The 14301-nt window shown below is 52.4% G+C and overlaps 1 protein-coding gene across 4 annotated transcripts in view; it reads left to right on the forward strand.

Annotated features, from left to right (window-relative positions):
- Nucleotides 1–335: 335 nt before the first annotated feature.
- HEG1 (heart development protein with EGF like domains 1) overlaps nucleotides 336–14301 on the forward strand; it is a 92631-nt gene continuing 78665 nt past the window's right edge. The window contains exon 1 of one of the 4 annotated variants that reach the window (XM_027583397.2): nucleotides 336–350. Coding sequence is in view for 2 of the 4 variants with exons in the window: in XM_027583395.2 (XP_027439196.2) it covers nucleotides 1598–1934 (337 nt within the window). In the remaining 2 variants the exon portion in view is untranslated. Of the gene's footprint in view, nucleotides 351–1478; nucleotides 1935–13292; nucleotides 13313–14301 lie in introns of those variants that run through there. The other 3 variants (XM_027583395.2, XM_027583394.2, XM_027583396.2) reach the window with 3 other exon arrangements.

Genomic DNA, 14301 nt, shown 5'->3' on the forward strand with positions numbered 1-14301 from the left:
TGTTTTCTGCCAAGTGACTCACTTGGACTGAATCACTAGAAAGTGGGCCTAGGTCCATGTGCAGCTGCCCTGGACACCATGATCTGCTCATTGCCCTGGAGGTGGGGGTCATGGAGCTCTGGAGACAGCAGAGAGGGGTGGAGAAATGGGGTGGGGTGAAGAGTCAGGCCCGAAAGGGAAGTCCATACTCATAATTTCCTGAGCATCTGGTGGTCAGACAGGAGTCCCCGATGGAACTGACAAGATTCCCCAGGGAAATCCAGTATTCATTTCAGTTGAGACATCGTCTAGATTATTGCAAATTCTGAATTGTGGGACCAGAATTAATGATGCCACACAGTCCTTCACAGGTAAATCTCTTAATCTGTGGGTCTCGCTTCAGAATTTTGAGCAAATTATTTTCCCATTTTGAGCCCCTCTTTCTTCAACCTAGAAATAAAAAGGCTTGCAGTCCCTAAAATATAGAAATTTTATCCTTTATTTACCGGGAAGGAAAGGGATATGGACACAAATGGAAGTTTATTTGCCAGGAAATTTTGTTTTCACTAAATCTTTGAATCTCTCCCCTGAAAGTTTTCATTTAAAATTCAGTGATCTCTGTGTGTCCTTTTGTTTAATTTTCGATCTGCAGCCCTTTTTCTGAGTATGAGTTTGCCTAGCCATGCCCCAGTTCACAGTTTTCTTTTCCCTATGGCCTGTTTGGGTGTCCTGGGGGTGACATTTCTGCAGAACTCTGTGTGTGAGCCAAAGGCAGTGGTCCTGTGGGGATGGAGTCCAGGCTCGAGAAGGCTCTGGAGAACAGGGTGACTCCCGCGTTGGCCACAGGGTGAGGTGTTAGGCTTGGCAGCAGCGACCCCCAACACCAACCCTGGGGCCTGGAGGAGGTGTGGTGGTGATGGGAGGGGAGGGGGCGGTTCAGATTAGCAAGGGGCAGTGACCACTCGAGGTGACAAGAGGGGGACAGGTTCCACTTCTCTCACATATCAAAGCACTTTGTACAATCTAGTTAGTGCTAACCACATCACCCGGTACCCGCTTTTCACCCACTTACTGCGCATTTAAGGAGTTGGGAAATTCTGGTTCCCGATTGGGAGGACTCGGTTTTTCTAATTTTTCTCCCAATGGCAAAGCAACCTGAATGGGGGTGGGGAGGGCGTGAGGGCGTGTGTGCGTGTGTGTGCGCGCGCGCGCGCGCGCGTGTGTGTGTGTGTGTGTGTGTGACCAAAGTTGGCCGGCGGTGTGCACCTCACCCCGCGGTCCCCGGCCGGCCCCCGCCCCCTTCCTGCCCTCTCCCCGCCCCCGGGCCCGGCCGCACTCGGCCGGTGATGTCAACCCGAGGAGGAGCCGCCCGCCCGCCCGGGCTAATTAGCATGTAGCGGCGCCGGGGCCGCCTCCGCCTCCGCCGCGCCCGCCCGCCCGGCCCCCGCCGCCCTCCCGCGGCTCCCCACAACTTTTGAGGCGGGGACTGCGCTGGCAGCCTCACTTCGCTCACTTCCCCGGCCCAGCGCGGCGCCCGCCGCCCGCTTCCCTCGCACCCGCGGCCGCCCCGCGCCCGCCCCGCGCGCCGGGCATGTGAGCGCGGGCGGGCGCCGCCACCATGGCCTCGCTGCCGCTCCCGCGCCCGCTGCTGCTGCTGCTGCTGCCGCCGCTGCTGCTGCTGCTGCTGTTGCCGCCGCCGCCGGCCGCCCCCGGGACCCGCGGCCGGACGCCCTCGCCGGCCCGCCGCGCGCCGAGAGGGGCGCCCCTCGCAGGAGCGGGGCCGGCACGGCCGCTCGAGCCCGGCCCCGAGCGCGAGCTGCCACCGCCGCCGCCGCCCTCGCCGCCCCGGGAGCGCCGCGGGCCCGCGCCCCCCGGCCCCAGCCGCACGGCCCCCGGGCCGGCCGCCGTCACACGCAGGGGACCCTCGCGCCGGGCCCCCCGAGGCGGGAGCGCGGGTGAGTGAGAGTCGCTGCCGGGCGCCGAGGAGCCTCGGGCTGGGGGCGTGGGCGCGCTTCGGGGCCGCATCCTCTGCCTTAGGCCCCTCTACGAGCTCGGTCCCGGCCGGGGGTCCCCCGCTGACCCATGTCGCGGGGGGGGGGGGGCGGGGGAGGCCGCGTGGGAGGGCGGCGAGCGGGAGAGTGGCTTTCCTAGACGTTTTCGCTGGTGGCGGGACTGGGGGTGTGACCGTCCCGTTCTCCCCCCACCCCGCCACCCCTTGGAAGAAAACTTGTTTTCCGTGGTACACCCTGGACCTCTCCCCTCATACCTCCCTTAGAAAAAAAAAAGAACCCCCACGCCCCCCCCCCCCCCCCCCCGCAAACCTTCCAAAAGCGCTTCTCCCACCTCGGAGGTGATAACATTTTCCCGTCAATTCCCCAATTCCATTCTTTTCCTGTAGATACAGAAATGGCCTCTCCAGGTACGGAGCCTAACTTTCAAATATAAATAACTGATTTTTTAAGGGTTCTAGGCTGAGGATAGTGTAAAGGACAAAAGATGTAGTTGGAAACACAACACTCTACTGGCTCACTCTAAAAGCGGAGGGGGGACTGGGGCGACGGTATGGCAGTGGGGGGTTGCAAGGGCAAACTCCTGGAGGCAAAGGGCGGCACTGGACTGTCCCTGAGCCTTTCCTCTGCCCACCCCTTTCCTTTCCGATGGGCCGCTGCTCCATACATAGCCACTGCCTATCTTGCTCAGAAAGGGACCTGCCCCCCTCTCCTCTGGACCTTTTTATGCAGTTCCTTCTTTAGATCTGGAAGGAATGCTTAGGACCCAGTGGAATTCCAAACACAATACCATTGTGACCTTGGGAATGTCACCTCTTTTGATCTCAGTTTCTCCATCTGTGAAATGGAAGTCATGATCCCTGTTCCCCTTAGCCTCCTAGTGATGGCGTGACAAAATGAAAGTAAAAATAAATGAAAAGTGCTTTGAACAGTCAGCAGTGTGGTGGTGTTAGCCACTGCTTTCCTGTGAGTGACACAAGGCATATGCTCTCTCTCAGGGTTATTCTGGAAAAGCAAGGTTGCTGGCAACACTAGGTATTGATTCGAAGTTTAGGTGAAGGTTGAGACGATTTCGTCTTCCTAACTGGCACTTCATTTAAGTTTCTCATATTAGACACACTATCCGGTATAGGAATTAGCTGGCTTTGTTGAACCTAGGGATGCTTCCTCTAATTAAATAAGAAAAAAGTTTTTTAAAAAAACGGTCAGGCCCTCAGTAAAAACTCAACTCCATCTTCAGTAGTACTCCCATCATTGCAGAATGCCTTGTCCTTGTGAATTTCTAAGCCACTGGCTAGAGACTGAGAAACTGAGGAACAGTAAGGGAAGGGAGGGGAGAAAGAAGCTTTAAAAGACCTACCAGAGACATACCCACTGTGACTCTGACTTCAGGTGACTTACAACATACATTGTTTTAAGTTCCATGGGAAGGAATCAACAGAAAAGTGAATGTTCCCTGGCTTTCTCACACTAGAAAAGTAACTAAGGAACACTGTGTAGTATTTTGTGGGTTTTCTAAGTGGAGAGGGAGTGCAGGGGATTGAGGTCCTTTCAGAGGAGACACCCAAGAACTGGAGGCAGGTTTCTCTGGTTGGTGGCCAGGCATTCTTAGCTGTGGGGCCCCATCTTATTAGGGATAGGTGAGAGGGTTGCTGATTTGTGGGGACACTGGCTGGATAAGGCTTGCACACGAGTCTCCTTCCTTTTCACAGCTGGGCATCCCCACACATCACAGAAAGCTGGGCCTTACAGGGAGAGGGACAGTGGAGGGAACTGGCTTAGGGGACTCAGCAGGTAAGAATTGGAGCTGATCTCCTTTGCTAGTCAGTGACACCCCACTGCCCTAAGTGACCAACACTTCTTCATAGATGTGGCAGTAACCCTGCTAGTCTTGGCTTTGCAACCTTCCCAGTTTGATGCATTTGGGGTGCTGAGAGCAATGGAGGCTTCGGGTGCACGAGGCTTTGGAGGAATGCACATAGAAATCCCAAAAGCAGGTAGGCAGGAGCCAGAGTAGTCCCAAACTTCTCCTGCCTAAGCGGGTCTCTCCTGACACCCCCACAAAAGCCCACCCAGGTCATGCCTGCTCTTAAGGCTGGATCTCAGGTGGGATGTTAGAAAGGTGAGATTAAGAGAGGAAATTGATTACCTGTTGAAAACTGCTAGAAGCTTCTAGCATGGCTGAGGATCCAAGCATGACCTGTGCTTGGTTTCTGGTCATGGTTCACACAGTGTCACTTAGAGGGGGAAAGACAATGAACAAGAAAGCCAGCAGTAAGTGATTTTTGTGAGTCTCAGTTTCCTAAAAAACTCACAGGCTTTTCTTTGGACCCTTTTTGATTGGTCACCATGTCTCACAGAGTAAAATCAGTTATTTCCCAAGGCAGCCAATTCTCAACACTGAAAGAGCTTCCAGAGGCCCTCTGGTCCACATTGAGTCCCACGAGGATATCTGCCCTCCCAGCACCCCTGACAGCTGGCCATCCAGGCTCTGGAGTAATGTTTTTGTGTTTGGGGAGGTGCTCGCTCCTGCTGGTAATGAGCCCTAAGTCTTGGAAATAATGTGCTTCATTTGACTGTTGGGGACACTGCCCGTAGCCCCTTCTGCTGTCGGCATACTGGTGGTCAGTGCCTGGCACACATGGCTTGGGCTTCTGGATACATAGGTGTCAACAACAGGGACCAGAGATGTCCTTTTCTTCCTTGGGGCCATTTCTAGCCCTTTTCCTCTTGGCAGAGCTCAGGACTCTCGCTGCTGAGCAAGCATACTTGTGTTCCATCTGTGGGGTGTTTGCCTGCATTAGGCTGCAAGTCCCCCACTTGTGTACCCACCTATCACCCTGCCGGCTGTTCAGATGAAGTTCGTTGCTGGTGTTTGAGCCAGTGGAGATTGAGAAGATGCTAAGTCCTAGAGATTTTCTTTTTCTTGGTGTGTGTGTGTGTTTTGGAACAACTTAGGGCTTCTGAGCCGCAGTTCTGAGTGCTTAAGTTTATATGCCTTGATTTTTTTGTGCTCCATGGACCATGCTTTAATTGTGAGATCTGCAGATGAAAGGGGAAGAAAAAGGCTTAAGTCTTAATGAGAATCAATGCAGAAGGAGAGAACTTTCCCACCCAAAGGGGAAATGACGTTCAGTAGCTGAGCAGCCAGCCCAAGGAATAATAATCTTAGAAAAATGCAGCTCCCTTGAGCAAAGGAAGCGCTGTGAGCCCAGCCCCTCCTGGGCTGCTACATAGCTGTCCCCTGAAGTGCTATAACTTTTCAGGCCAACTAGCTGGAGCTGCCCGGGGCGGGGGGGGGGGGGGGGGGGGGGGGGGGAGGGGGTGGAGAATTACACCGTGCAGCAAAGCCCCAGGCTGGGCAGGAAGCAGCCCCATAGGGAAGAGCGGGTGGCTACCTCTCTCCTGGCTGAGGCTGGGAGGGGTCGTGGTGGGGATTCCCGAGAAGCCCACTTGATTTGAGGGAGGCTGCACCAAATAGAAGGAAGGGTGTGGGGAAAGGGATTCTCTGTGGTGTGTGTGTGTTTAAAAGCCACATCCTTTTAACCTTGCAAGAGCCCTTTTATTGCTTCCCTTGATGGGCGTGCAAATACTGAACTGGTGTTTTCTGCCCAAGACCTGAATTGGTGTGGGTAGAGGAAGAACAAAAAAGGTTTGGTGCCCAGCTGGGCAGTGACTGTGTACTTAGTCCTGGGGGGCTGGGGAAGGAGTCTGTGCCTCCTGGTGGTCCCCTGTGACTTCAGCGGCCCTGCCAAGCTGGCTGGGAGTGGTGTTCTTGGGGTTGACTTGTTGCCGTCTCAGAGAGTCTCACAAAGCAAGCAGAGAACAGATGACAGTTGTGGTTGCTAGATTGCCTTCTTCCGTGGCTTCCCTCTGCCCACCCCACCTCTGTGTGAGCAGGAAGTACGGGCGAAGGAGACCGGTTTGGGGCTGTCCTTGGACTAGCAGCCTTTGAGCACCCATGGGGTCTAGTTGGCGCTTTCCCACGTAGCCCTCAAAAAAAATCCTGGGAGGGATAGCACTGCTCTTTTACAGCGGTCGGAACGGAAGCCTGGTGAGCTTGGATCCCACGGTACATGGAGGAGCCAAAATTCAGATGGATTTGACCGGATTCATTTGTTCTTTCCACAGTATCGTGCAGCCCCAGTTTTCTCAGCAGGATCTCCATGACCAGTGCAGCATTCTGCTTCCTCTCTTCCTTGGTCCCTTGCTCTTGCCCCTTCCTGGAGAGCAGGGAGGAGAGGTGGGAGGAGGAGATGGCGGTGGTGATGGGGACAGCCTGCAGAGTAGAGATCCAAGCAAAAAAAATTTTTTTTGGAAACTGCTCAAGACAAGACCCTGAGTCTGCCTCCATGTATAAAAATGGCATTTTATGTAGACATGGCGAATCATGCCCTCTCTGTACGCCAATCCATACGGTATTGATGCCAGAGGTGGCGCCGTTAATTATCGACCCTGCTGAAATGAGCTGGTGACGTTCCCGCTGGGCTCTCCGCTGGGAGCGTGGCTGGTGTTAGGCGGCAGTTGTCATGCCCACCCATGCACCAGGAGGAGAGGTTGGGTGGTGCCCCGATGCAGAGACTATAAAACTGTTTTCTTTCTAACGGCTGTGCATGCTCTCTTCAACCCATTCCCTGTTCATCTCGCACAGACAGAACAAAGCTGTTTCTCTCCCGGCTCTTCCCTCTTGTTGGCGTGTGGCAGATGTGTCAGGCTGTGTCAGTTTGGCTAATTTGTAAGCCCGAAAACACTGATGGAACCCTTCCTACGTCTGGGGAGCTCTGCCAGGGGCTGGGGAGCCCCCAGAGGACAGGAGTCTTGTTGGAGCACCAACATCCACACGGTAACCAGTAAAATGGAGGTGTGTTGGTGATCCGGAACTGAAGAAGGGCCACAAGGAGGTCATAGTGACCCAAGGAATGGTGTGGAGAGAGGTGACTGGAGAGGTGGAGAGGCCGCTAATCCAGGCGGGAGGAGGGTGTGGACTGGGATGTGGTAGCACCGAGTGGGTAGGGTGTTGGCATCGGCAAAATCCCACGGACTGAAAAGCTCAAGACTGGCACCGACCTCTTTTCCTTTCCTTTTTACAAAATTTATTTGTTTATTTTAGGGGCGCCTGGGTGGCTCATTCGGTTAAGCGACCGCCTTTGGCTCAGGTCCTGATCCCGGGCTCCTGGGATCGAGCCCCACATCGGGCTCTCTGTGCAGCGGGGCGTCTGCTTCTCCCTCTCCCTCTGCCCCTCCCCACCACTTGTGCGCTCACTCTGTCTGTCAAAGAAATAAATGAAATCTTTTTTAAAAAATTAGAGAGAGAGAGTGGGGGTGGGGAGAGGTGGAGGGAGAAGGAAGGGGCAGAGAGAGGGGGAGGGAGAAAATCTCCAGCAGACTCCCCACTGAGTGAGGAACCCAACTAGGGGCTCAGTCCCATGACCCTGAGATCATGACCTGAGCCGAAATCAAGAGTCAGGTGCTTAACCGACTGAGCCACTCAGATGCCCCTGAAAAGCTTGACTTTTCAATTGGAAGTGGTCAGTGGCCAGGAAGTCCGGGAAAGAGGAGACCTGTGAGGGTCCAGAGTCAGTGGAGTGGAGACTAGACTGGAAAGGAGGATTCGGGCCGACCTTGGAGGGCTTTAGAGCCAGCTTGAGGCGTTTGTTTCTGTCAGTCTGCACTGAGGAGCCTCTGAGAACTCTTGAGGAAGGAGTAGTACGTTTGCTTGGTCAGTGTTCCTTTGTGCTTGGTGCTGGGGCTCACAGATGAACCACATGTGGGTCTGTCCTTCCTACAGTCCGGGACTCACGTCAGAAATCGGGGAATGCGGGCACACAGTTTATCTACATGCTGGGAGGAAAACACTGAAGGCACGGACTGGAATGGGGGCAGTGGACATTGAAAGGGAGCACTGCAGGGACCATTTACGGGAGGGGATGACGGGGACAAAGGTAGGAACTGGCTTGCCTGTCGATAGGCTGCCTCGGTGGGAGGTGTTTTCACTGTAAAACCTGCAGCCTGTCCCAGTGGAAGTGTCGTGCAGACAGTCGTGGACGTGGACCTGAACGGGGCGGGGGGCAGGGGAGCCAGGCCCAGCATCAGCCTGGAGGGGTGACCCTCAAAGGCAGTGGGAGCGACTGGAGAGGAGGAGGCAGGCTCTGGCCCGGCCAGTGTAGATGGTGAGAGAGGAAGCGGCACCAGCCCAGGGGCCAGCCCGGCCTGCAGGTGCAGCTGCGAGCGGGCAGTGTGGAGGCCGGCCGTGCCTGGGCAGTGGATTCGAATGTAGTGCCCGGTTTATGCGTAAAAGGCGGCTCTGGAGGTGCACATAGGTTAGCATGAACCTGCCTGGACTTGCTGGCTCATCCTGGTATTATCCAGGTTAAAGGGAAATAGGAGCCGGGGAAAGACCACGGGATTGATCCTGACAAGTTCAGGGGAGCCTGTGAGAGTGCAGAAAGTTTGCCTACCTTGGGGGCGACAGCAGATGCTAACCGCGTGGGGTGAAGTTTAACGGGGACAGCAACTCTCGATTCCCACCCCCTCAACCTGATGTGGACTCCCTGCTCTGCCATCAGGAATTGGCAACATGATCCACTAGTTACTTAAATGAGAAGCTGAGAAGCACTCAACATGCATCTCCTTCCCCCACCCTCTGCATCTCTGTTCTAGTTGGGGAAGGGGACTCCAGTTGCTTCTGCTTCTCCCTAGATCACAGATCTGCCCTCACAATCTCCACAGCTCTGTTTTGCTCTCCCTGCCTCCACTCACGGGCTCCCTCTGATCCACGTTCACAGAGCCCAGAGCGATCTTCTTAAATGTAATTCAGGTCACCTCACTCAGGCAGAAAACCCTCCAAGGGCTTTGCATTGTACTTAGGATAAAATAAAGTAAAAAATCCAGACTCCCTGCTGGAATACCAGGTCTGCAGGACCTGCCCTGCTGACTCCCTGGCCCCTTCTTGCCTGACTCCCCTTCTAACCACGCCAGGCAGTTGCGTGTACGTGCCAGACCCCGTCCTGTCCTGCAGACTCGGCGCACGGTGTCCACTGCCTACAGGGGAACCAGCCCTCCAGGCAGGGGAAACAGCCAGTGCAAAGGCCCCAGCAAGCTTGCACGTCTTGGGTTTGGAAAGAAGGAAGAGCACTGTGGCTAGATAACCGAGGGCCCCGAGAACCATGGCAGGAACATCAGATTTTCTGCTTGGCACCATGAGGGGGTTGAGCAGAGGAGTGATGTGGAGAGTAGACTGGGAAGACAAGACAGGAAGTGAGGGCGGAAGGCAGGGCTAGTTCGGTGCCTGACACGTGGTAAGCACTCACGGTATTTGTTGAATGAATGGTTGCTCAAAGGGAAAATTGGTCCAAATACAAAAATTGGAGGTAGAAAGAAGAATGCATGCTTGCAGTAATATTTCTCTGACTGAGCAGCCTTCATGTTCTTGGATCATCAAACATGGGATGGGCAACACCTTCCTCAGGCTTTACCTCTCAATGCAGTAGGACAGTGGACTGGACAGTTGTGTTCTCTAGCTGAGGGAGAGCGTGGAGGCGCAGAGGGGCGGCGTCACTGCTGTGGTGCAGTCTGGGGTGCCTGGGCTGCTCCCTTGTCGGCCCAGGAGCTGTCGGAGGGCAAGGATGCGTGTCCCTGTCAGGCAGAGGGCCCCTCCTCCCTGACATTTGTTTCTTCTGGAAGCCTGCCTTGCTGTCAGTCAACAGTGAGGCCATGAGGTGACATTGTTGACTTAGGCTCCAGACAAAGTGCAAGCATGGAGGTATTTCCAAGCTGCATTGTCATCTTTGCCTTCTAAAAATCGTAACATTTATTTTTTTTCCGATTTTATAAGTTTTATATGTGTAGCATATACGATTTGGAAGTTATAGAAAAGGGAAAGCAACAAATAAAATATCACCTATATTCCAATACATTAGCAGTTGTTATATTTTTCACTTATAAGGAATATGAAATTATATATTTCAAAATAGGATACACGAGGGTACCTGGCTGGCTCAGTCAGTAAAGCATGTGACTCTTGATCTCGGGGTTGTGAGTTTGGGCCCCACACTGGGCATAGAGCTTACTTAAAAAATTAGGATACACACCCCCACACTCCCCACATATATATGATACATGTGTATTTCCATATGATATCCAGAAAGGATACCGTTCCATTATAACTTTTAGCTATGTCTTTATTGGATATATAACTGTTTCCAATTTTTCACTGTCATAAATAATGCTGTGATGAACATAATTGTGCATCAGTTTTTATATTTGTCTCTGATTATTTGCTTAGTGTTAATTCCTGGATGTGGAAAATTTTAAGATTCCTGACACTGCTACCAAATGATACCCAATTATTTCAACAGCTTTGTATGATTGTGTAGATCTCACCACACCCTATGTATTACCAGGCAGGTTGATTAAAATGCAGTAGCTTTCTCCTGCTTTTCTTTTTCATCCAGATATCTTCTGAGAGTGGTGTGTGTGTGTGTGTGTGTGTGTGTGTGTGTGTGTGTTGGGTGTGGCCAATCACAGCATCTCTCTACTAACCACATTTCTCAAAGCTTCTGGGGCTCCACCTCATCCTATGGTCTGAATCAAGTTGAAGAGAGGATGTTTTGGTGGGTGACAGACTTTGCAGGGCGTCTGACTAGTAGGAACATGGCGGACACCGCTGATGGAGGTGGGTTCCTCCAGAGCCCGCAGGAAGCTCTCCACCATGTTGTGTCAGGGGGGCTACATCTGGGCAGGGAGGCAGCCTAGCCGAATGCTGTGGGCAAAGTGGCCAGGCAGAAGGGAAACACAAGTATTTTAGAAAGAACTGGAATGCAAAATTTGGGATGGGGCAAGAGAATGCCACAGGGACCTTGTATCTTTCTAAATGAGAGTCATTTCATTGGCAATAACTGATCCTTTAAGTTGTGGCATATTGGGCAAAATTAGATGTCTGTTTTGGGTCTGTACGAACATTTTGAGAATTCTCTTTACATTCAGAGAATCCTAGACTCTCTGGGTTTGAAGGGACCTTTATAAAGCTTTCTTGGAATGCCTGGTGGCTCAGTTGGTTAAGCCCCTGACTCTTGACTTCAGCTCAGGTCATGATCTCAGGGTCATGAGATCGAGCCACCACCTCTGTGCTGGTCGTGGAGCATGCTTAGGATTCTCTTTCTTCCTCTCCCTCTGCCCCCCCCCCCCACAGGCTTTCTTTATTCATTAAATGATAGACTTATTTCCAAAGTAAGTAGGGAAGGGAAGGGGGCTCTCACGCTTTTGGCTTATCTCCCCTGGTTGATTTCCAGCCAGGGTGTGTAAATTTTACTTTGTGCTCAGAAACTTTTGGTCTCTTTGTTCAGGACATGATACAAAATGAGAGGTCGCCTTAGATTGGGAGATATCTGACAAATCCAGATACTTCCAACTGAGTGATGTGACTGGCTGCATTTCACAGACATAGTTATTCCCAGAGAGGTTCTGGAAACCAGTGAAGCAATTTCACAGCCAGGATAGTGACAGAGCTATAGCTGGGTGTGGAAATGGTATTCCAGCAATGTGGAGTGGCCAGAGGTAGAGGCTCTGACCACTCCAGAGGCACCAGAAGGCTCAGGGTCAAGGTTTGGCTCTGCCTCTTAGACATGGGGTGACATTGGGCATATTGCTTCCTGCTCTGGGCCTCCATTTCTTTACTTAAGAAATAAGGGGTTGGTCCATCCTGTGCTAAAAGCTTCATTTCTAAGGGTGTCAGGTTTATCCTGTGAATATCTCCTGACTTCCCTGATGCTGGCCTGAAGTGTGAGGAGACTCAACACCTGGCTTCCTAGCTCAGGGTCCAGGAGCTGTGGAGCCTGTGTGAGGGACACCTGTGAGCCTGCTGGACCTCTAGCTCCTTGAGAGGAGGCATGGGTTGCATCCGTCTTCGGCCTTGGCCCAGGGAACATCTGTCCGGCTGGTGGCCACTTGCTGCCCAGATGGTACTACGGCAGCTCCTGCTCCCACGTGACTGAGGGCTCCTGTCATAAGATCTCCTAAGGAGCTACAAAGCCCATCTATAATTCCACAGAGCCTGTTAAAAATGGACACATTCCTTTTGTTCTATACTTTGGTTCTGGGGTACTTGAGCTTCACTGTACTCTCCTGGCTTTCCCGCCACGTAAAAGTGTTTGAGGAAAGCTACCAGGTCAGGTGGTGTGGTGGGGGTCTGTGCTCTTTGTTCCTGTGGTTGTGGGGGCCTCGAGGGGAGGCTCTGATCTCGCTGGAGACCCTGAATAACAGCAGCCCCCATGTCTCTGCTGGGAAGGAACTGGGCTACTGGAAGCAAGGAGACAGATTTGACATGTGTGACAGATTTCTGCTCAATGTCTTTGATAAGTTGGGAGATGAAGACTAAGGAGGAAGATGGGTGACGAGAAGAGGGGGAGGCCAAGGTCAAGCTCGCTAGCTGACCCTGGGCCATCCTGGTCCATGTGCACGGAAGCAGTCCCTTTGGAGGACGGAATAGCGGGAACACAGGAGAGACGCCAGGTTGGAATCTGGTCGGATGTTTTTCTTTGTGCAGGGTCGTGACTAGTGATCGTCATGAGTTAGGCTGGTATTGAAAAACCACTCCATTTTTCCTTCCCTTAGTGGTAGGGGGAGATGGAAACAGCTTCAACATGGGGATGAATGTCACTCCTGTAGCCTCTGGGCCACCTGGATGTTTTCTGGAATCATCTCTTGACGGTGTGGATAAGAACGCTGTGGCTTTGCAGTCACGGACCTGGGGAGGTCCGGGCTTGGGGGTCAGGCAGCCTCAGTTCAAACTCCAGCGGTACCACTTGCAGGCTATGGGACCTTGGTAGGTTACTCAGCCTCTCCATGCCTTCAGTTTCTCATCTGTCTAATGGGCTATTAATGGGCCCTACTTAGGGAATGTAAGTGTCCTCTATCTCTGTAAAACAGATTGCTTGTGGCTGGGGCAGGAGAGCTGTGTAAATTCTGACCATGATGATGCTCCTGAAACGAGTGCCTCTGTATCCTGACCTTTGTATTGATGACTATACCCCCTTCACCTCCAGGTTCTTTGGATGGGGGACAAGTTCTGAATGCAAGGGGCTCAAGTCCACCTTCCAGGGACATTTGTTACTTTATCCCCCTGCCCACACCTGGGCCCTGCCAACCTCACTTCTTGGTATTCCTAGAACTTTCTCTCCATCTTTAGCTTCAAATGCAGGGAGAAAAGAGCAAGATTTGAAGACTCGAAGTCAGAAAAACTAAGTGCCACCAATATAGCCCTCACCCATAATCATCTGAGGAGACTAGATGAATGCACATGGAGCAGTGAGGATTCAATAAAAGCGGTATGTGAGGTGTGACTCCAAAATAATAGGCCTTTAAAATCATAGTAGGACCTCTGTGGCCAAAAGGTATTCTCCGTCAGGTCATACTCTTTTGAGGTTATTGACACACCCCTCGAAAAGCATTTGAAGCAGTCTGGAGCCACCTGTCGAGCCAGTGCCTGGGTCACAAGCAACTCACTGGTGTTTTCTTTGCACTTAAACATCATCCTGGATCCAAAATGGGGTTACGTATCTCAGTCTCCTGCATCAGTCACTAGATGGGGCTTTGGCTTTTTGTCTGTCTCCAGAATAACCCACATCCATTACCAAGGGATGGAAATGTGTCATTATTCAGGAAACTCAAGACTATTCCTTAGGCTCTGTTGACGATGAGAGGATTTTAGGAAACAGCTTGAGGAATAGCAGCATTATTGGAGTAAGTATGGTCTTAATGGGGTCTCTTTGAAGAGGACCATGTTCATTGGCAGGTGAGTTGCTGTGGTTGATTAGGAATTACTTATAGTATAGCCATGCCTGGTGGTAACACATACTGCTGTGTCTAGCCACGGGCAGAGTTGGGGCAGAGAGATGCCAGCGACAGCTCAAAAGCTCTGAGGGTCTTAACCCCTTTGCTTTCTAGCTACGTGGCCTAAGGCAGCTGCATCACCTCCCTGGGTCTTAATTTCCCTGTGTTAGAAACGGGGCTAATGATACCTATCCTGCTTCCTTGACAAGGCTTTCGAGGTGGACAAGGAGCAAATATGATTATGACTGTGAATGCACTTTAAATGCAGACGCAGCAAGTAATTTGAGTTAGAATACAGTGAACTGACTAAGAGCCGGGCCAGGCATCCCATCTCTGAGCCTGTTTTCCTATCTGCAAAATGGAGACTATACTACCAGTTCCGTCCACCTCCCAGTGCTTTTGTAGGGGTGAAATGAAAATCCACCCCCATGGACAGGCGTTGTAAGCATGGGTGTGCTGTGAACGCGGGACCGCATCGGGCCTT

This window comes from Zalophus californianus, chromosome 1 (assembly GCF_009762305.2).
Source record: "Zalophus californianus isolate mZalCal1 chromosome 1, mZalCal1.pri.v2, whole genome shotgun sequence".
Taxonomy (NCBI): Eukaryota; Metazoa; Chordata; class Mammalia; order Carnivora; family Otariidae; genus Zalophus; species Zalophus californianus.